This window comes from Entamoeba invadens (genome assembly GCF_000330505.1).
Source record: "Entamoeba invadens IP1 unplaced genomic scaffold scaff_1105074725099, whole genome shotgun sequence".
NCBI classification, from domain to species: Eukaryota; Evosea; order Mastigamoebida; family Endamoebidae; genus Entamoeba; species Entamoeba invadens.
The window spans coordinates 83085-105564 of record NW_004191622.1 but is presented as its reverse complement, the minus strand read 5'-3'; the positions used below and the strand labels follow the sequence as shown (position 1 = coordinate 105564).

At 34.3% G+C, this 22480-nt stretch overlaps 9 protein-coding genes across 9 annotated transcripts; 3 read left to right on the top strand and 6 right to left on the bottom strand.

Moving 5' to 3' along the window:
• Positions 1 to 404: 404 nt before the first annotated feature.
• Positions 405 to 2532, bottom strand: EIN_468000 (hypothetical protein; the record flags this gene model as incomplete). The annotated part of the gene is made up of 2 exons (XM_004182984.1): positions 405 to 2309; positions 2395 to 2532. 2 exons carry the CDS (start codon positions 2530 to 2532, stop codon positions 405 to 407), a joined length of 2043 nt encoding a protein of 680 aa, XP_004183032.1.
• Positions 2533 to 2777: 245 nt separating this feature from the next.
• EIN_467990 (Rho GTPase-activating protein, putative) lies at positions 2778 to 3827 on the bottom strand (the record flags this gene model as incomplete). Its single annotated transcript, XM_004182983.1, has 4 exons — positions 2778 to 2966; positions 3019 to 3131; positions 3208 to 3305; positions 3454 to 3827. The coding sequence occupies 4 exons, from the start codon at positions 3825 to 3827 to the stop codon at positions 2778 to 2780; spliced, it is 774 nt and encodes a 257-aa protein (XP_004183031.1).
• Positions 3828 to 4243: 416 nt separating this feature from the next.
• EIN_467980 (hypothetical protein) lies at positions 4244 to 7513 on the top strand (the record flags this gene model as incomplete). The annotated part of the gene is made up of 1 exon (XM_004182982.1): positions 4244 to 7513. The coding sequence occupies one exon, from the start codon at positions 4244 to 4246 to the stop codon at positions 7511 to 7513; it is 3270 nt and encodes a 1089-aa protein (XP_004183030.1).
• A 2597-nt stretch (positions 7514 to 10110) lies between these two features.
• On the bottom strand, positions 10111 to 11541 carry EIN_467970 (hypothetical protein; the record flags this gene model as incomplete). The annotated part of the gene is made up of 2 exons (XM_004182981.1): positions 10111 to 10578; positions 10642 to 11541. 2 exons carry the CDS (start codon positions 11539 to 11541, stop codon positions 10111 to 10113), a joined length of 1368 nt encoding a protein of 455 aa, XP_004183029.1.
• A 958-nt stretch (positions 11542 to 12499) lies between these two features.
• Positions 12500 to 14461, top strand: EIN_467960 (F-box/LRR-repeat protein, putative; the record flags this gene model as incomplete). The annotated part of the gene is made up of 1 exon (XM_004182980.1): positions 12500 to 14461. One exon carries the CDS (start codon positions 12500 to 12502, stop codon positions 14459 to 14461), a length of 1962 nt encoding a protein of 653 aa, XP_004183028.1.
• Positions 14462 to 14652: 191 nt separating this feature from the next.
• Positions 14653 to 15572, bottom strand: EIN_467950 (zinc phosphodiesterase, putative; the record flags this gene model as incomplete). The annotated part of the gene is made up of 2 exons (XM_004182979.1): positions 14653 to 15336; positions 15453 to 15572. The coding sequence occupies 2 exons, from the start codon at positions 15570 to 15572 to the stop codon at positions 14653 to 14655; spliced, it is 804 nt and encodes a 267-aa protein (XP_004183027.1).
• A 656-nt stretch (positions 15573 to 16228) lies between these two features.
• EIN_467940 (F-box/leucine rich repeat protein, putative) lies at positions 16229 to 18187 on the bottom strand (the record flags this gene model as incomplete). Its single annotated transcript, XM_004182978.1, has 1 exon — positions 16229 to 18187. One exon carries the CDS (start codon positions 18185 to 18187, stop codon positions 16229 to 16231), a length of 1959 nt encoding a protein of 652 aa, XP_004183026.1.
• Positions 18188 to 20144: 1957 nt separating this feature from the next.
• EIN_467930 (hypothetical protein) lies at positions 20145 to 21164 on the top strand (the record flags this gene model as incomplete). The annotated part of the gene is made up of 1 exon (XM_004182977.1): positions 20145 to 21164. One exon carries the CDS (start codon positions 20145 to 20147, stop codon positions 21162 to 21164), a length of 1020 nt encoding a protein of 339 aa, XP_004183025.1.
• A 315-nt stretch (positions 21165 to 21479) lies between these two features.
• EIN_467920 (hypothetical protein) lies at positions 21480 to 22277 on the bottom strand (the record flags this gene model as incomplete). The annotated part of the gene is made up of 1 exon (XM_004182976.1): positions 21480 to 22277. The coding sequence occupies one exon, from the start codon at positions 22275 to 22277 to the stop codon at positions 21480 to 21482; it is 798 nt and encodes a 265-aa protein (XP_004183024.1).
• Positions 22278 to 22480: the final 203 nt, after the last annotated feature.

Genomic DNA, 22480 nt, shown 5'->3' with positions numbered 1-22480 from the left:
TGAAGACACTCTAATATTAACCATCTCATAAAGCTTTCCCTCTTTCACGTCTTCCTTCATGAAGATTGACTCTATTTCATCGATATTAAACGTCAGTCCGTAGACTTTCTTATTGACTCGTCGCGTTTCAAACTCGAATCGTGTAGTCATCCGTTCGCGCAGTATTCTCAACTCCCCTTCGACGAATGTGTTCCCCGTGTTCAGCACCAAAACGTTAATTTTGAAGTCTGTGTGGTGCTGACCTTGTGGAGACTTCATTCACTTTTTCACAGTTTTTTTCACCTTTTTTATTTCAAATGTTTTTAAAAAAGTTTTGAAAAGTTTTATAAGTTTTTTAAAAGTTTCTTCAAAGACATGAAGACTTTATATGTCTTTTAAACAAATAGAATGTCACTAAACAACATTTACCGCGTATCCCACTGAACTCCAAAACAAGACTTCTTCTTATTGCCAAAGACATCGCCGTTGACCGCATTAATGAGAACAGGCTCATTCTTTAATTCATAGGAATACGACGTGAAGCAGAAAGGTAAGTAGATGCGAGTCACCTTCGACTTCTCGTCAACTACTTTCACAGAACACGACGCCATATAGTCACTCGTCCCACTCTTAACGGCGTTTTGTTTGTACTCTCGTGTTAAAAGGGTATTCTGCCCCTTCACAAAGTCCACATACGCCTGAATCGGGTCTTTTGAATCTTCAAATTTGAGCTTGGGGATATCCTTTGTCACAAGTGTGTCGTTTTTGAACCATCCAGACAACTTCGCGAGGACCGATGGGTTATCAATTTCGTTCAACGTTTTTGCTTCTTTGTCGCTGGGGTCAAACTTATAGATCTTCCCTTGAGGAATTGCCAACTCGTTCAACAAAAGGGTTCTGTACATACTATTCGAGTTCCACAAACAGAAGACGTGGCTCAGAGGTCGTTCATAATATCCGATACACCCGTCACAACTGAAAGTGACTTGCATCCACAAGAAAGGTACCATATGAATGTCAGTGAACAACACAGGTTGGTTACTAATCGCCTCCTCAAGCTTTTTCGACGAGAAGATCCCCGCTGAGATCCATTTATTAAAGATTTTGTACAGCTTCTCCGCGTCGATTTCCTGTCGCATGAAGTGCAGTGGTAACTTGTCACATCGGAAGTTCTGTGAAGAGCACACAACTCTTCCCGTCGCTGTGTCTGGAAGTGCACCCGTCGAACTTTTCAATGAAAAATCCATTGGCTTTGTCGATGGAACACTGATCTCTGGGTACGTCAATGGGTTCTGATAGCCCGTTGAAGTCTGTGGAGAGTCGAACGTCTTCTTTTGAAAAGTAGTTGCTGTGTATTGTTGGTAGTCTTGTGTCTTACTTTGTGGTGCTGTGTATTGTCTTTGTTGGTGTTTTTCGCGTTGGGGGACATCGAAATATGTTTTATTCAGTTGCGTTGCTTTCCCAGGAAGCGCGGGCTTCTCCTTTTGGTCAAATTTGTCCAACGGCCCACCATACGCTGCTCTATACCTCAGTGGGATATCTTCGTTCTCTGCACCGACATTTTGTTTGTCTCCACCAGTCGAGTTAATGAGTTTATTGATATCATCAAATGGGTTCGTTGACTTAGTGTTTGGTTTTGGTGGAGGAGGTGGAGGGAGTGGTTTTTGAGTTTTTGGTTGGGGTTGTTGTATACCAGGAATGCTTTGTTGTTGCATTGGAACGATGTTTTGTGTAACAGTTGGTTGTTGTTGGTAAGGCAGATAACAAATAGGTTGTTGTGGTTGTTGGATAAGTTCTGGTTCATAAGGAGGTACATCCAAAGGAATATCATTCGTTTCAAATATTAGAGTTTGTGGGAGAGGGATTTGTTGAGGTTCTGGGTTTTTGAGTAACTCGTCCAATACAGAGTCTTGTACATCGAACAACGGTTGTTTCTGTTGTGAGTCGACTTTTTGGTTAAGCATGATGTCAAGAGACTGTTGTTGAGTCTTTTCTTGTTGTTTTGAGTCTTTTGAAACACTTTGTTGTTGTTTTGTTTGTTGTGTTGTTTCATTGGGAAGTTCTTTAATGAAAGTGATTGGTTCAAAGTCTTGTGAGACTTCTCCTTGAATACTTTGTATAGAAGGTTGTATTGTTTGAATGCTTTGTTGTTGTTCTGCTAATGTATTAGTGTGAACATTTTCCGTTATAATATCATTTGTTTGAAAAGAGTCAACGGTATGAGGAACGTCTTGAGTATCTTCTAAAAGCAAAGAATTTTTTATTTCCAAATGCGCCGTTTCCTTCACTTCTTCTTTTTGTGTCTGTGGGTTGTACACCTCGTCCAACGTCTGCATGTTATTCATTTCAATACAATTGGTTATAAGTGTTTTAAAAAATTTTTAGATAATATTAGTTATAGATAGAAAAGCAAACATGTATCTTCGAACAAAGAGGGCAGTCAAATTGTTCTCCACCAAGCGCAAGGGAGTCAATACATTCTTCACAAATAGCTTCTCCGCATGGGAGTGTGAAAAGTGTATTTTGTGAGATGAGGCATAATGGGCAGTTCATTATTTGTATGAGAACTAAGTTACCCAAATTCTTAAAATAGAAACCATTCCAAATTAATTCGAAACACAATTCCATGAAAACTTGTTCAATTATTTTCATTTTATTTAAAATATAATTATATTATACTATATTAAACCATATAATATAATATTATATAATACTATTATTAATTTATTAATAAAGAATACACTTAAGAAGATAAAATTGACTCTAAAAGACCGAAATGCATATATCTAAATAAAAGATTAAAGGATACTGACTGGCTGTTGAACATCCGTTTCCTTCTTTTCACGAGGGGGAGGGACTGATGGGAGTGCCTTCATAGGAGGTCTTGGAGGAAGAGGTTTAGATGGGACCGCAATATGTTTGGATGGGACTTGTGAATAACTTTCTTGAAGAGTGTGTGAAGCAATAGCTGGTTTAATAATTAAGTCCTTTTAATTAACAACTTTCAAAGAGTAAGTGTAAAACGAGAGATTAACAAACATCAAAAATGGCGTTGTAGTTGTCGATGAAATATTGAGTACAAATTGGTGCTGGGTTGTCTGCTCTCATCAAGTCCAAAACGTTTTGTTGGTTAAAAATGTTTGGTCCAAAGACTAGTCATTGAGTACTTTGATTGATTACTTTGATGAATGGGGGGATGATCTATTACAATGAATAATTGAAACAAACTTAACGAAAGGTTCTTGGAGTCCATTTTGTTGTTCTCGGACCTCGCAGCAACTTTCACAAGAAACTCAATGAGCGCTTTGAGGACTTGGAAGTACACCCTCAGCGTTAGTTACAAACCAAATTCTATATCCATAACAAATGAAACTAGTATTAATAGAAATTGTTATATAAATCGATTTCAGGTTGAGTGCTGCATAACAAGAAAGTGACAATTCGCAAGAACAAAAAGTGCTGACAATAACAAACGGTGGGAGTTCACCGAGCAAATTTTGCATTTTTTTGAGGGTCTGATTTTTGTCGATTTTGTCGAGTTCGATGAAGACCAAAAAGAGGTCTGTGTTTTCTTGTGTGACTAAACTGTCTGGCAACTCTCTGAAAAAGACTTTAAAAACAGATCCGACGGTGTGTACGTCGTACTTATTTAAATCGACTGTTTGTCCCATGTTATACATCTTTTTGATTTCATTGACTATCGCAATATTCCCCGGGACTCTAAAAAGTCCTTCAGTCGATAATGCTGCGCTGTGTGTGTTGAAGTATTCTAAACAATCTACTAAAGGATATGGAAGACCATTTCGTAGTGGAACTTTTTCCAAAAGTAATCCAAAGACTTGAGTCATCAATTTATTATTTTTTTAGTTTGAAATTTATCAACTGTTAGTTAGTTCAATTAATTCACTTTTGTACTATATATTATAATAATATTTGATATTGTATAGTTTTAGTTTATAAAATATATCTTAAAAACTTGTATTATTAAGTAATAATTAATATATTATAAAATAATAAAAAATAACAGTTTGAAGTGAATCTTCTCAAAAAATTAATTAACGTGTTTTTATTAGACTATTTTAAATAATTAACGAGTATTATTGATTAATATTTCATGTTATTTAACGAATTTTTAAAATAATAAGAATTTTTCGATACAACAACTCGTTAATTTTAAAATGATGTTAAATAAAGATATTTCCAAGTCTTCTTGAAACAGAAAAAGATCGAGCGATAGAACTCTGAACTGTAAAACAAGAGTAAAATGTTTCTTGAATTATTGTCTCAGTGTAACTTACTGACTCATTCACCATTGACAAACGTTCTTCAGCTTCTTCCACGACAGTCTAAGGCTGAAGTCTTCACGACGATATTTAGAGAATTATTAGACAATAAAGAGAATAGCAAAGCGATGATTTCTGGTCTTCCACACCTCAACTTTTTCTATGAAATTGTTGGCTCTGCTTTTGCACTGCCGTTGTCACACGCCGTTCTAACACAACGGGCTTTGGACATATATAAGAATTGGGTGAATGAAAAGGAAACACGACCGAACCCAGTGAACGATGATATGAACACGTTCTTCATCACTGTATTTAAACACGTCTCCCAATTCTTCCAAGCGGAACCGACAACTATGATGGAACAGGAAGACATGAGAAACTCGATCTCCGTCCAAATTCTTCAATTCATCAGATCAATTTATATGAAGTTCCATAACACATTCAACGAAGAAGTCTATGACGTGTGCGTGAGAGTAATGATTGGGATTAACAAGGCGTACTTTGAACACCTGAAACTCCCCGAAGTCTCAAATGACTTTAGAGCCGAACTTGAATTGGCGCTGTACGAACTTCATGAGATCTGGATGCTCTCAGAAGAAATGAAGAGTGAACTCTGGGAAGTCATTTGGAAGGATTACGCTGCGTGGGAGAATGAAGTTGAGACCATTTCACAGTGGTATGGATTACAACAATCACTCACGGAAGCCGTGTTAAATCATTTAGGGAATGACGAAGTCAATATCGACTTTGAAGTGCAATGGCTTCCGTGGCACAACGAACACTTATTAGAGAAGTTTGTGATGTCGGTGTCGAAGAAATACGTCAATTACGCGTTCATTAGATTCTCAAGGTTCTTAGGAAATTGCATCACAAAGAGTCAAAAAATCTCGTTGCAAGCAACTCACGCGACAAAGTTACTGATTGAAACGTTTTACGATTACCCACAAGAGAAGTGCGACGGCAATATAGTCTTGAAGATCTTTGGAGACTTCATGTTCCAAACGATGATCATTAATAGAGAGAAGTACGACGATACAGTCAATATGGCATGCGACACTATACTGAAGGTGTTTGTTAACTTCGCGAATCGAACAACTTTCAGGCCGGAGTATATCGCGAATTTGTTTGCAGGACTGATATCGATATTGGATAACCCTAACCCTGTCTCCGTCACAGTCTTGTCGTATCCATTAATCCTCGACATCCAATTGCCCGGGATTGAAATGTTAATCCCCCACTATATCAGATATATCAATGAAGTCATATTTAAGGTCAACCCACCCCCTATACTCAGAGCTAATTTGTATCAATTGCTCTCGAAAATCATCCCAAGAATGACTTACTTCTCAAACCACGAAATCCCTGTGGTGACAAATCAATTGTACAAATCATATGAAGATATGGTCAAAGCAGTCGAAGACGTCTTGTCGAAGCAATTGAGAGACGAAAACGACTTACAGTTGGTCATCGACTTATTTGAGATCTCGCGTATCTATCAGTGCGAGATCAAGTCGATGCCATTCAACGATTTGTTGTTGTCACTTCTTGGAAGACAGTTCTCGCAATGGATTAAGGCGTCTTCGATATTAAGACTGCCACAGATGGGTATGGCCTTTTATAAGTTATACCAAACAGCGTCTTTGCTAGCTTTGAAGAATAATGAGTACTTAGTGAAGATGTCTGACTCATTGATGAAATGTTACTGTGTCTTCATTAATGAAACGAACTTCCAAATCACTAAACATGGAGACTTTGTTATCATCATGAACTTATTGTTGAGGTACATCTTCGGATTGATTGGGTTTGTCCCAACTGTCTCCTTTGGGAATTACTCAACGGTCATAGATCGACTGAATACATTGTCTAATGAAGCTTCCCATGAGGTCGCTGATAGTATTAAAATGTTTAACACAAATATTATGATCACTAAAGTGAATACACAACTATATTCACACTCTCCTATCTCAGAGAAATCAATTGGTGCGTCAACGCCAGAGTTGTTACAATTCCATTCATTCTTCTTCTCAAGTGAAAACTCATTGGTCACGTTGATCGACCTCCCAGCATACTTCTTGCAACAAGAACTTCCGATGTTGATGATAGTGAGAACTTCTTACACACAAACCGTCTGCGGGATCAAGTTAATACCACCAATACCTTTACAAGAGGTTCCCCCACAAAAACAAATCACTGGGGAGACCATGTCATTCTCTGCGGAAAAGAGTGGCTCGTACCAATTCAAAGGAAATGAAACACTTGCACAGATGTTGGATGGCGCTTACTCACAGAAGACTCAACAACTTATTGCGTCTTTGAAGTCGACGAAGAACACTATATTGCCTATTGATCCAAATGAAGACATCCCTATCATCGATATCAACACAACAACATTCCCAACACCTTTGAGTACATACACTGTCGCTAAATTGTGCTGCGCACTGAATGTCTTCCCCGAGAATACCACCCTCAAACACGTTCCATTCAACGACGAATTCATATCAAAGACTCTAGTTGACATTGATCATATAGCAACTCGACCACAATACATTGTGTCACTTGTGAACGTGAAGGACGGACAAGTATTACACAATTCAAGAGAATATGAATGGTTTGTCCAACGACTTGGGTGGATTGTGAAGGTGTCGGACGCGTCGTATCATCTTTTCCCAGAGAGTATTCTTGAACAGAAAGAAAACATTGTAGCGTTACCAATGGTCTGTACTCCAACAGAACAAATACTTTTCTGTTCAAATTCAAGAATTAAGAAAGAAGAAACACAAAAGAAGCTTTGGGAAATCTCTGACTTCGTCATCTTGTGGGGTGGAAACAACGGAGACACACAAAAGTTCTCTACGGAGTGTATAGTTAAGAACAAACCATTCATTGCTATCGAACCACTTGATGATGGTAGATTCGCTGTTTATAACGAAAATCTGTTGGGACTCGATTACGTCGTCTTGTCTGCTGGGGGGCTTATTAGTTTCGTTACTTGCACCATTCGCTCGATCATTCAAAGGTCGGAAACGACGTACGCTAATGCTACTAAAAGACAAAACATCATCTCTGAAATCTATAACAAAATCGCTATACCACTCACCGCTGTCAACTTCGTGTTCGACGCCGCTACTTGCAAAACACCGTGTATCAATGGTATCAGCTTCGGGCCTTCAGATTTTAAAATCCAAAACACTCAGAAGAGTCCAGCAGTCATGACTTGCTTGAACAGAACCTTTGAGGGCGTGTCTAATTGAGGCACTTTATTCGTTCTATTTACTATTTACTATACTATATTTTACTTTAAATATACTATTTGATATTTCCTATATTTAGAATAACACTACAGTAAGGCAAACGAACCTTAGCCTGGGAAATGAACATTAGCCCTTCTATTTTTAATTTTTCTTATAAGTTATTGATATTTTTCTTTAAAAATGAGGGTTTTATTTTTAAAAAAGAAATAAAACTAAGTTTTAAAAAATGTACCTTAGCCCCAACAAATGCCCATTGGGAAAAAACGGGAAATTTAAGGTGATATTGGTTGTTTTTGAACTTTAAACTAAAAAAAAGAAATGAAAGACGCACTGTTGTTTACAAGACTCGGTGGTGTGAATTTGGTCATCTTGTTGATTTTTATCAATAAAAACATACAACTGAACTTTATTGAAGTTCATTGGTTAAAACACAACACGACAACTGTTTGTCTGACAATAAAGTAGCAAATATCAATTACAATACGAATTAAAAGTATCTTCTAACCTTTTTAGACTTACATCGGTTACTTCTTGAATTCGAACAAGTGTGGTGGCAGACTTGGGTGCCGTCAATTTCTCCAGTTCTTCAGGTGTTGGTTTTATTGTCGAAGTGTTCATAAAAACTCTTGCAGACCTAATGTCCACATACACTTTATTGTTCAACCCTTCTATCACAACAACAAAACCTGCTCGTTGGAAAGAAGCTTCAACGTTCTTTCTTGTGGCTTTTTCTTCAGTGGTTCTCATCACCTTCATGAGGTGTCCAGTAATGACACTGCCTTTTTCTGCACGTTGTTGGGAAGTGGCTTTCTTGGTAATTGGGTCATCCAATTCTTTTACCCATTTGTCAATCAATGTATCGAATATACCAACACCATTCCCAACAATTTCTAAAATTTGAGAAGAAGACTTGAAGGCACTCAAAGGTTGATCATGCCTGACAGTTTTAACGACGCTTGTAGTGGTGCTCTTAAATATTGGTGTTGAAGAGCTACCAAACTTCTTGATTACTTCGAACAAACACAAGTCAAGAGGTTGACAAATGTGACTAGTGTGTGGTTCGAAAAAATGGAACATAATGTAGTTGTCATAGAAAATTTTGCTTAAACTGTCATCGATGTGGGCAGAGAAATTATCCATGAGTATGATAGCAACAGTGTCAATAGTGTAACCCAATGCTGCTCTTTTTTAATAATGTATGGCAAGAGCGTCTGATACATCCACGTTTTAAATATGAGACGATTCACAAATCATGTTTTAGAAGTGTAAATATCCAGATATGGATATTTCGCACAAACCAATTTATCCACAAACACATTTGGCACGACTGCTGCTGGTACACACAACTGTCCATCTGCAGATATACACGCTATAATTGTGCTCCTTTTTGAAACTCTGGGAATGCCAACTTTCACGTTTGAAGTTACTTTAGTAAAAACAGTGACATTGTGTTTATCAGCCCATTCGTTGAATTCAACTTCGTCAATGTCGAACAACAATGAAGAAATTATACCATTAAAGTTATCAGCAAAATTTATATAATTCAACAATATTTTTTTGAAATATGTTAAAACTCTTTCAATTTCTTATGTTTTGGCTAAGCTGGTAGAGTAACCGTGGATTTTTTAACGTGTGTAATAATTCCTTTTCTTGTCATTTCGAACATACAATCGATATTCTGGCAAACTGCATCAACAAGAGTTGGTGTTACACTCAAATTTCTCGATTCACAGTAATTAAACAATGCTGAAATTGAAGTATCCATTTCATCGGTGATTTTTGCAAAATGTTTGGGTTCAACATTTGGTTGTTTAAGATGGGTTGACACTGCTCCTTTTTGAATTCCGAAAAGAGCACCCAGTATTGTATTATATTGTTTAGTCTGTGTTTTCAAATATTTAGTTGCTCGATTGTAGTTTTAAACTCGTACAGATTAGGTTCAATTATCAAATCGTTGGCCAATTTAGTTGCTACTTCTTTTGTTTCCTTAGTGATAAGTTTTTGTTCAAAAAGTCGTTTTATGTTTTTCAACATCTCAACGTTTGAAATTGATGGTTTTCTTTTTGACCTGATTTGAGGTGCTGTAAATGGTTTCACGACTTGGTTTTCTTTCACAATTTTTTGATCGCGTCAAAGAAAGTGTCCGGTTCTTCTCTTTGCATTTGAATTTATAGTTTTGTTATTTTTGGATATTGGACTCATTGATGTTTTTAAAATACTTTATAATATTCCAAAATAGTTTATTTTTTTAGTAAAATAATAGCTTTTATTTAGTTAATGTGGGGCTAAGGTTCATTTGACAGGCTAAAGTTTGCTTACCCTACTGTGATTATTAATTGTTGGACTGTTTGGTTTGTGGTGAAGTCTTGGAATACCAAAACATGTGAGAATTTTATTTCTTATAATCTTGAATATGTTGTTAAACAGAGAGATGGTTTTACATTTGTGGAATTTTATAATTTTATATCAGTAGCACAATTATTACTGCTTGAGTATTTATATAATCTTTAAATAAAATAGATTCCGATAAAAAAATACATTTCGACTGAAGAGAATAACATTAGCTTACTTATAGTTCGTTAAATTACTTAAATAGTTTAATTGACGCGGTTGAATCCCCCAAGTGGCATATTCTCACTGAGTGTTTGTATCAACCCCGAAAAGTTTCCAAGAATTGAACCTTCCGCCAACTGCTCGATGGAGTCAAACACAATAATTTCTCCCACCGACAACACAAAAGCCCCGAAGAGATTTAACACTTGTGACAACGCAAAGTAAGACAACAATGAGAAGTATGACACACTTCCTCCATACATCATATAACTGAAAAACATTATAACAGGCATCACAATGCAAATGGTACTTCTTGTGATGCTATCGACCATTTCTCTCATGTGGAATTCAGTGACGATCCCACTCATACTACTCTGCTTAATTTTTTCATCAAGTCCACAAGAAGAGTGGATATATGTGTGTCCATAGTATCCCACAAAGATGAATGGAGTGATCCGCTCTTGTCTTGATGTCTGTTCTGATACAAACTTAGCCAGTTTCATTCCAAATTTCTGCGTGTTATATATACAACCAATTGAATTCAACAGAACACATTAAAAAGAGCAAAAACAAACCGTCTTCGAGAGTGGAGTCTTCAAGAGGACGTTACACACAGAAACGCATTTATTAATCAAACTTCTTTCAATAGCAAATGAAGCAGACCCGAGCCGGAGGGACAGTGTTTTCAAAAGAGCTTCAAAGAAGTTCAGTCCTTTGTTCTCGTGTAATTTGAACGCAACGGTGGCACTCATGAACATCGACACAATCGCTTGAAGGGAATTAGAAAACACGTTTGAGAGCATTAACAGCATAACACTCGATGCCAATGCAAAAGGTGGAGATGGTCGTGGGTACCACACCAAATTGAGAGCGACGATGCTTCTGAATACAATCAGCGTTCCAATACCAAAAATAGTGATAATAACAAGTGAAGGTAACAACACAATGATTGACTTGAATATCATCGAGAACGTTGCATTGAAGACAATTGATGTGACTGTCCAGTTAATCTTGAAGTTGGTCACGCTCTTGTAGATATGGAAGAGCGCAACGACCAAACAAATGAGCAACTCGATTGGATAATGTGAAAGTCCGTTATTCATCCCTAAGTAGAATAAAAGAATTGGAACAACAAGTGCGGTGGACAATATCGATATCAGTGAGTTCAAGTAGATCACCGCTGTCGGGAGAACACATTGAAGTAAAAAGATCGCAAAGAAAATGGGGAGAGAAAGTACTACAGAGGTCACTAAAAATGGAAAGTGAACGTATGAAAAGATATCTCCAGAGACCCACGTCTTCCGTGTAGTATCCACAAACACGTTATGTGGGTCTTTAATAAAGCCAAGTGTTGTGAAAAATACTATGTATGCAAATAAGCATATGACAGTCGCAAAGCCTTTTCGGTCATTCATCCGATCGATTTTGTAATACGAAGATTTGTTGAAAGCTTCCTCTGGAAGTGGTATCTCCATTTTACTCTTTTTGAGTTTGAGGTGAACAGGTCTTTGTTTTGCTTTACTTTTTTTGTGATCATTTATAACGTACGTTTAATAACATTTTTTTGTTGAAAAAAGTTATTAATGTATTTTATCGTCCGTTCTATTGTTTTTTTGAATTTTAATTTAAAAATATTACAAATTGGTTATATATTATAATTTATTACTATTAAAATTTAAATGTATTGATAGTTGTTTGTAAGTCTAAAAACTTAGAATAATATTAAAACATAATTGGTTTTATTAAAACAAATTCTAATACAGTAAATTGTTTTATTATATTGAATTTTCCATTCGATAAATCTATATGTTCTTCATTTTTTCGTTTTTTTTATTTTTTATTAACTTTTGGAAAAAACTGCGATAATCTTTTTTTATTTAGTAAAAGATTTTTTTTAAAATTAAATAAATAAACTATATTGTTTATTATACAAATAATAAAGGATTTTAATATTAAATAAATATTTTTAATTATATCCTATAAAAAAAATGTATCAATATTTTATCCAAAACAATTACCAATATTTGTTTGATAAAAACAAAATTATCTTAATACATTCTTCTCAAGATTTTGATCCAGACATTATCATTACTTGATCCATAAATAGATTTATTTAATATGTATTTTAAATCATTTATAATTTCCTTTCACTTGATTTTGTCATTGAATAACTTGAATTGCTTTAATCTTGAATACTACAACATCTACAATACCCAAAGTTGATTCCACGTCATTCAGATATATTCCGAAATTTTCAATCTTGAAATGGGATTGACCAATCATAATTTCATATCACAATCCTCAGTTACATTCCTTCATTTCAACCATTTCAATAAAAAATGAAAAAATAAACTATAATGAATAGTATTAGAACCATACAAAGAACTAGATGACAACTGTTTCTCATCAACTATTCAAACTCATAAAGTACTAATGTTTAACTGGTTATTTGGTACCAAGCCTTCACAACCTGCTGTTGCATCACCTCGTGTCGTTCGTCCGAACACCAAAGACGTCGAGTTGGCGACGTATCATGAGAACTGGTCGATCAACAACTTCACAGAAAAAGACTTCAAACGGATATTTAAAAGCCTTTCATTTCCGGACCTCCTCTCGTGTCGTCTAGTGTGTAAAAAGTGGAGGGACATCTTAACAGAGACACAGTCAGTCATATTGACCGAACCAAATACGGCTGTCGCAAAGGTCTTTCCTAATATCAAAAGTCTTTCTATCGACCCAAGTGCACGAACTAATGCGGCAGATTTAGTGGCTCATTTGCCTTCTTTGACATCACTTCGATGTCCTGTATTGAAGATTGAAGAGACAACACTTGCTGCAATGACCAATTTAAAAGTGTTGGATTGTCCTATGGTGAAGGCTCCATTTGGTGTTGAGTGCTTGTCAACAAAATCAATCGACAATTTGGGCTCGTTCAAGAACTTGACTGCTCTGACTTTGATTGGGATCAGCGATAAGGACCTCCCAGTGATCGGGAAATTGTCTGCGCTGGAATCTCTTAGTATCTCATCAAAGAACTTTACTGGGAAAATAGATTCTTTGGTAGATGTGAGTAAATTGGTCAACTTAGAAATCTCTAAAGCGTCGCTTGTGCCCGAGTTCTTCTATAATTTGTACCTCTTCCCACATTTGGAGTTCATTGGATTCATTAAGTGCACACTTCCAGTCTCGCGGATCAATCCGCAGACTCCATTGTCTCAATTGGGTCCTTCTGATGGGTTTATATTTATCATTGGGTGCAATTCACTGCGATATTTGTACTTGAATGAAAGTGAAATCACTGAGTACCACATCGAAGTGATCTCTCGTATGGAGGAGTTGATTGGGTTATCACTCAAGGGGTGTAAAACACTTGGAGACTACATGCTGAATTCATTCAAGAACGCGCCTTTGTTAGACTCATTGGAGGAATTAAATATCTCTGAGACTATGGTCACACATATTGGACTTCAAATAATCAGTCGATTTGAATTCCTTCGAGTGCTCGACATATCAAAATGTGACGGCATCAAGTTACTTTCACCGATCAATGACTTGGAGAATTTGGAAGTTCTAAGGATGAGCGAAAATAGAATCAACGCAGAGACACTCCAAGACGGGTTTAAAATGCCACAGGAGTTCCTCCAAGAACTTCTTCTTGACGCGGAACCAATCAATGACCCTCTGCTCATGGTCATTGCTTCCAAATTCCCAGGTCTTGTCAAAGTTGATTTGCGAAAGAGCTCTGTGACGTCCACCGGACTTGATGTGCTCCACAATTTGACTTATTTAAGGTACGTTGATCTGTCATATACAGCAGTGGACGATAATGCCTTTGAGTATCTTCAGAATCTCGCATTCATGGAGAATTTGGTGATGGAGAAGTGTTTAAAAGTCACTGGATTTGGGGCAAGCAAACTCACTAAAGTGCCAGGGCTTCGTGTGCTCAATATGAATGGGTGCAAAAAGGTCGACATTTCTGGTGTCAAAGAAATGAGTGAATTGTCTGTTCAAACGTTGCGACTTTCAGGGTGTGAGTTGATAGGAGATGAGGTATGGAATTTCCTGAGCCAGATGGAAGAATTGAAGCGTGTTGATTTGAGTGGGACGCCTGTTGGGGATCACGGCATCCAACAAATTCAAAAGGCCAAATGGTTAGAGGTGATTTACTTATCGAAAACAAAGGTGACTGATGAAGGCGTTTCTGAACTTTTGAAGTGTCGCTTATTAAGGAAAATAGATGTGAGAGGATGTAATGTGGTTAAACAATATAAGACTGCTTGTGTGATAATGACGTCGGAACTAGAACAACTTAAAAAACCCGTTTCCAAGAAGAGTAAGAAAGAAAAAGTCCAAAAAGAGGAGAAGATGGAAAAAATTGAGAAAATTGAGAAGTAACCGTGGTATGGTTCAATCTAACTAAGTTTTTAGTATTTTTAGTATTATTTTATTAAATTCAAAATGTCAAAATAGTTCAGTTTTAAGGAACAAAGTCGAGTCCATATTGGACTGAATTGTCGATTTGAATTTTACTTGTCCTTTCAGTTGTGAAAGAAAGAAACACGATCAATTAAGTTACACCCGTCTTATTAGAACACAACAATCATCCCATCTTTAGCAACAAAAGTCTCTACGCCTGTTGTGTTCTTTACTTTTTCTGCCATTCTTTGCACATAACTCTGTGAATATCGTGAACTGAAGTGATGGAGGATACACTTCTTTGGAACGAACTTTTTGATCTCTTCTGAGACGATTTCAGGACAGGAGTGGCCCCATTGCTTTGATTTGTCTTTCAAGTCGTCGTCGAACGTACATTCATGGACGATTACATTCACTTGGATGTGATTTTCTAAGATGTAGGTAGTCATAGGACTCATTGATGTAGTGTCTCCCGTTACTACTAAAGTCTTATCTTCTTTTCTTTCGTAATGCAGTTGACATAGAATGGCATGGCCGGGTACATCAGGCATATGGGGTATGGGGACACATGTGAAGTCACAGTTCTTGTACGAGACTTTAGTAGGGTTGACATCGTCGTAATCGATAAAGGTGATTGTCTTTGGAAATTCCTCTCGAGAAAATTTGAATGCTTGTTCAGCTAACTCCTTTGTCCCTTTTGGTGCGACTATAGTTAATTGCTGTGGTGTTGCAAAGACTACCGAGTGGATGAAAGAGACTATTCCTCCAACATGGTCGATATGTGAGTGTGTAATAAATAGAATACGAATGCGCTGTGCTGGGACTTTCATTTGTGCAAGTAAATAAGTAACACCCTACTAATGATATAATTCATAGAATAATGCCTTTAGACGGGTATTAAATTATAGGTTTGAATTGATTCTAAAATAGTAAAGTCAAATTCTTATGATTTTTAACTTAAGGAACAAACATCACCACAATCAAACATAAATAGGTCTTTTCCTTTATTCGTGTATAAAACGGTGGAACTGGTGCATCGATTAAGAACGGGACGAGCAGAACCTGTTCCAACAAGTAAAAGGTGGTCCATTACTTGTTTTTTCGATTAGAGTTGGAAATAGTGTTTAAAACTATTTTGTATTATATTTATAGTATTATAATAGTTTGTTTGTTGTTTATTCGTATAGTTTATTTTATTAATAATATTATTGTATCATTCACAACCATCTTTTCTAAATAAAGAATTATTAATTTATAATTATAATAATAGTAAAATATAATATAACAATTAAATTAAAATATTTGATTTGAATTATATGATTGAGTTTTTTAATAATAATAAGATAATTTACAATTTCATAGTTTATTATTTATAAATAAGATTACACACTGTCTAAAAATCTTAATCAATCATTCTTCTAATTAAATAGTAAAATATTCAAGATTTTTTTAAACTACACAATACAAATTTATAGTAAAATAGATATATTTATTGTTATACCTCAAAATCCATATTTTATTGCATTTTTTTAAACAATTTAACATAAAATTAATTAAAAAAAGGAGACCTAATTTTTAATAGTATTTTACTATTATCAAATTAATAGATTTAAAATAAAATACTTTTCAGGTTATTTTTAAATGGCAATTTTTAATAGTTATGTTTAATTAATAGTGTAGTATTGTCTCGTAATTAGCAATATAGTTTATACTAATAACAAAAAACAATTAGAATTATGTGAAGATTTATTCCTTATCTGAATCTGCACTGTTATGTCCATCATCACTTTGCTCTTCTTCCTTTTTAGAATCCCTTTTAGTTTTGCTTTTAGTTGTTTTGACGCAAACGACGCAATTTTCTTTGAACTTAGTTTGAATGCCGCAATTTTTTGCGTCGATTTTTCTGATGTTTGGAAGGGTTAACAGAAGTTTAACACTTTTTTCAGTCACGTGAGTGTTAAACAAATAGACGACTTCAAGCCAAGTACACTTCTTAAGTTCTTCTATTCCATCATCATTCAAGTTATTAAAAGACATATCGACACGTTTCAGGTACTTCAGTTGTACTAAATGTTTATAAATAGCTGACGACAAGTTAGGGCAAGTTGAGATGCGCAAAGTTTCCACCGTGAGTTCTTTCATTTCTTCAATAGCAGAGTCCGTCAGTTGTTTACACCCATTGAGGTTTAACACACGAAGGCCATAGAGTGTTTTTAATTGTTTAATTCCTTCTCCTGTGATATTAAGACATCTCTTCATCACAATACTTTCAAGACATAAAGCCTTAGACAATTGCCCAAATACTTCATCTTTCACTTCGGTCGATGACAAGTCGATAAATCTAATGAATGGAATGATTTCAAGTGATTCCAAGCCCTTAGTAGTGATGTGACTATGTTCTAAGTTCAAAACTTTTAATGAAGGAATTTTGGTACAGCAAAGGGAGACCAACGCATCATCAAATGAGTCCGAAGCGACTGTAATTTGCTTCAGATGTTGTGAAGGGTTTTGGAGAAGTCCATCGAGGGTGTTCTTGTTCACTTCAACATTCTTCATCTTAAGGATTTCAAGGTTCTTCAGCTCGTCGAGGGGGGAAAGGACTTTAATAGCGCCACAGTTACTAATATCCAACACTCGTAAATTTTTCAAGGAAGACACGACTTGGAGTCCAATATGTGAGATCAAAGTATCAGACAAATTTAACTCTAAAATGTTACCTGCCACAATCGACTCTCTCAGGAGTAATAAAGCATTGTCCGTGAGTAAAGTACATCCTTTGAAAGAGACTACTCGTAAGTGTCTTAACCTTCCTATGACTTCCATGTGGTATTCGGAAACATTTGAAGAAGTGATGTTAAGGATGTGGAGTGCATTACATCCGATTAAATAAATGAACCCATCTTTGGGCCCTAATTGAGATAAAGGAGTCTGTGCTGGCACAGTACTCAATGGTAAAATACACTTGTTGAGCTTCAATGTAAATAACTTGGGGAAGAGGTACAAATTGTAGAAGAATTCATGAGACAGAGATGACCCCGTGATTTCTAAAGAAGTCAACTGACTGACGTCCACTAACGACTCGATTTTACCGACAAACTTTCGCGAGTTAATGGAGAGTTTTTGAAGATTCGTCAATTTCGATATTTGGTCAATGTCACGGTCTTGTACCCCATTCAAAGATAACGACACAAGGTGGTGGTATTTCGCCACCTTCTTGATAGAGTCTGTTTCATAGTAGGAAGAGTACTTTGGTGGCTCTACATCGGGACAATCCAAATTCCTCAAAGTTGTCATTTTATTAGCAGTATTTTGTGGGATCATCCTGCATTTCAGTGAAGTTAACTTTGAAAATCCAAGGAGCAATTCTGATGGGTCGGACTTTTTATTTGGGTCGATAGCAAGCTTTGTTATATTTGGGAAGACTGTCGCGATTTTTGGTATTGGCTCCAATATATTGATTTCCTCGACTTGACTAACAGAGTCTCTCCACTTCTTCGACACTGATCTGCACATCAAAAGGTCGTGGAATGAGAGGTTTCTAAAGATCCGTTGGACGTCCTTTTCTTCTAAGAAATCGAATTTCAATTTTTCAGGAGTGTAAGGAGTAGAAGTCTCTTTCAATCGTTTTAAGCTCTTGTCCTTGTGCATAGTACCATTTGACGATTTGGTACGTGGTTTTTTCAAGTTGTTCAACCAAGCAAGCATGTTGTGAGTACTGATTGATTGTTCGTCCCTTATTTATAACGAGCTATTTTACTCTAACCATTTTAAGCTTAACGCTGATTGGTATTCGTATTTTAAAACTTATGATAAAGTACCAAATATGAAGAGAATTTTGGTTGGACAACGTTTTGGGAAGGAAATTTTGGTGTAAACTATGGCGTTTTATGGTGTGTATAAAGGTCTTTTTATATTCAAATGACCGGGAAGTTATCCTTATCTTGAGATGTAAAAAGGAAAAGGATTTTCTCGCGTAAACGGACTTTAATTATAAATTGTTAATGGTTAAAACAATAAGACAATTTGGTTATTGGGGATTTTTTTTCTTTTTTAGATACAGAAAATTTGAGGCAAATTAATGATTTAAACAGACTTGTTAATACTAAATATATGGGATAAAATACTAAAAGTTCAAGTTCCCAAAAATGCAATTTTATTTAATATAGAAATAGTATCTTTTAGTAATCAATTTTTAGAAAAAGATCCAGACGTTTAGAATAAAAAAATCGGAATAAAAATAAGAAAAGTGAATGATATATTTGGGCGGTTCAAAAAGTAAAATAAAATAAAGACATAAAACCGGCAGAAATGTTTTGTTTTTAAAAAGAAAAATCTTGTCTTAGCAAATAAAAAAAAGAGTCAAAAAAGATATATTGAATATTATGAGAATGGTAAAAAAAAGATAAAAAAGAAAAAGTATTATTGCGAGATATTTTTGTTTGGTATTTATTAGTATATTTTTATTAATAATTGGCAAATTTTATGATTTTATATTTTTTAATTAAATATTATAATTAATGTTATGTTAATTCGACATAATTAATATATGTTTGGTTATTTCATATTGGTCTTGCTCATCATTTAATAACATGAAGGAAAAGGTAACTCGGTGGTTAACATAATTTAAATTAACTATTTTATAATTCCTAATTTTAATAATTCTTTAGATAAAAGATTTGGTTTCGGCGACTGTTATTTTAAGATAAATCATTTATTGGTTCTTTTACTAGTATTAATAAATGGTTGTAATATTAATAGAAATCTTATAACTAATTGTTTATATTTAGTTTGGAATGTGGATTTTTGAGGCAAAGTTTCGAGATGACAAATTCCAACTTATGTTACAAAGAAAAAAAACTATTGTTTAATTTTTTTTTGATATTATTATATTAATAATTTTACTATATATAAAATAGTATTAGTTCAATTTATTTAAATCAATAATAATAATATGAAATAATTTGCACGTGTTATCAATTAGAAAATTATTTCATTATAATTACATAATTATTCCATGTATAGCCAAACTCAAAACGAAATTTTTATATTTACTTACATTGTTTCTTTTTTTAGGCATTTCGGCATAAAATAAGAATTTGTTAATGTGCCGAAAAGTATTTAAACATTTAGTTAATAACGTATTATAATAAACTATTTTTTAATGGTTTTTCGATTTGATATTTATTGAAAGGTACAAAACTAATGTGACATGTTTTTTTGGTTTTCTATTCTCAAATTTAAATACGACAAAAACTTATAATAATAATGTAATTAAATTTATTTAAAATATTAATTTGATATTATGGAAATTTGTAAATTTTTTTTAATCAAATAGTTCTTTAATTTAATAAATAATTGTTATAATTTAGAATATTTTTAAATAAAACTTAAATTATTTTATTTAATAAAATATATTATACCATATTTTGAATAGTAAATATTGAGTATAAAATACAATTAAAAAAAATACTAAATTAATAAAAAATATTTACAAATATTTATAGTTATTTTCACGAAGTATTTTTTCAATAATTTATAACGAACTTTTTAGATAAATCCAAAAAATTATAATATACAATCAAGAATACCATTAATAGATATAATACAATAAACTATAATTTTACCAATTTTTATATTTAATCAAAACATATCCAAAAAACCCATGGAGTCTGAAGTTATACAACTGAAGTCCCAAATTGATAAATTAAAAACCATAGTATATGCCGTTTGTGAGAAATACGCTGATTTAGAGACACGAGTTAATGACACGGCGTCAAGACAAGATACGACAGAAATCAATTTGAAAAACATTTCGTCTGATTTTTACACGAACCGTGTGTTATTCCCAGAGAAACGGACAAACCCTGAGTTGTGCCCAACTAAAACTAAACCATTACAAACACCACCACTACTCCTTCCTCAATCGTTTGATTTGAACAAAAGTTTCTCGCAGTTACCCGACAGTGAAACGAGTGAAGTGTTCAACAAGAGTTCATCACTTTTATCAATGAGAGTACCTTTGATGAATGTTCCAGTGAATTTTGATATCACTGTGAGTGTCAGTTCCAACTCCCCACCAACACTGAGCGGACCGAATGTGTACTTTATAGACTCAATGGCGAGCGAAGGAGTGACTGCGACGATGTTTTGTAAATTGCACGAGTGGTGTGGGGCGAGTTCTTATCACCTTTATTTTGACTCCCGCATTGGTCCAATAGAAGACGACACTTTAAATAAGGCGGTTGGAGTCGATTGGGACAAAACAGCGAAACAAACGAAGAAGCGTGTGTTATACTTGTTTGTGACAAGTGATGGGTATGTCTTTGGTACAACACATCGCCGAGTTGGAAAGACTGAAGATTCAACTACTAAAGTAGTCATGGACGATGCAGACAGTTTTATCTTTAGTTTAATTAATCCGACTAAAACGGCTATGAAAGTCATACCAAAGTATACACTAACGACTGATTTATATCAGAACAACCACAATTACTTCATTAATTGCGCTTTTTCTTTAAAACGGAATGAAACTAAAGAGTTGGAAGGAATGTTCTCAACTAACTTCTCTACCTATTTTAAAACAGAAAAGGTCGTCCAACACGGAGAAGACGCTTACTTCTTAATGAATTCACCAAACAAATTTATTGTGAAGAGAGTAATTATCTTTTACTATGAAAAGTAAGGATTGGATGGTTTTGCACTGATTGTGTGATTTGAAGGGGAGTTATAAAATAATTGAATGAATCTTTTATATAAATTTGACTATCTCAACTATTTCATTATTATTATAAAGTTCAAATTTTGACTTTTTCAATTTTTTGTTAAAAATTGAAAATGTCAATTTTTATCTTTTTGAACAGTTGAAAACAAATTGACAATCTCAATTCTTCAATAATTAACTAAAAATTCAATTTTCGATTATTTCAATTTTTTATCCGAAAATTGACAAAATCAAAAAAAAACTTAAAACACGAAGAAATAATTTACAAAAAAACAATTAGAACACAGTTCTGACCATAAAACATGCACTTGAGTAGAATTGGCTATTTTGATCAGTCAAATTAAAAAGAGTGAACGATGCTCTTTGAATAGTTTCTTCATTAATTTTGACTTCAGATTGGATTTGCATTTTCATGTTAATATCGGCGTTTGGATAGAATTGCACTAACGCACTGATATTCATTTTTGCTTGGTTGATAATATTAATATAATATTCTCTTATTTGGTCCGATGAATTATTTAAATTATTCAGAGAAGACATTGATGGTGAAGCACATATAACTTGTGACGATTCATTTGAGTCTTCCGTCTTTGGGATCTCTTCATCATTCACATAATTCTCAATGAAAGGAATGGAAGTGTCTTTTAACTTCCAGAAGCCAGAGACGTGGAAATGTTCTTTGCCACTAATAAAGAACCTCGAGTGGTTAATAGCATCTAATAAACTCTTTCTCCATTTGTCTTCAGAGAATTGGGATAACTTCGAAATGATAGTCCAATGTGATTCAATCAATTGGGGAACATCAGTCTTGACTGAGAAATATTCTTGTGAAGGATATTTATGCATTAAAGATAAGTAAAATATCCTTGAAAGAGTGATCCAAGGGATGTACCGATTGTGTTGTATGACTTCTTGCATTTTACATAAGAGGCAATCACATTCAAGTGCACACATATTCATTAGTATTGTTTTGATTTTCAAAAGATGGAAAACCCTTTTATTCTCAACGAATTTATATTTATAATTTTTTATAGAAGTGTTTTTTAAACTTTTGAACTTTAATTGAAGTGCCATTTATATTCATATGAATGGCTTTCATGATTTGTAATGTAAATGTCTCATACAATCATTCGTTAAAATAAAATTTATTTTTATTTAAAAATATGGTATTTATATTAATATAAATACTATATATTTGATTGTAAATAAATAAAAATTATTAATAACTTAAAATGGAGAATTCAAATAATGTTAAATCATCAGACATAAAAAGAATT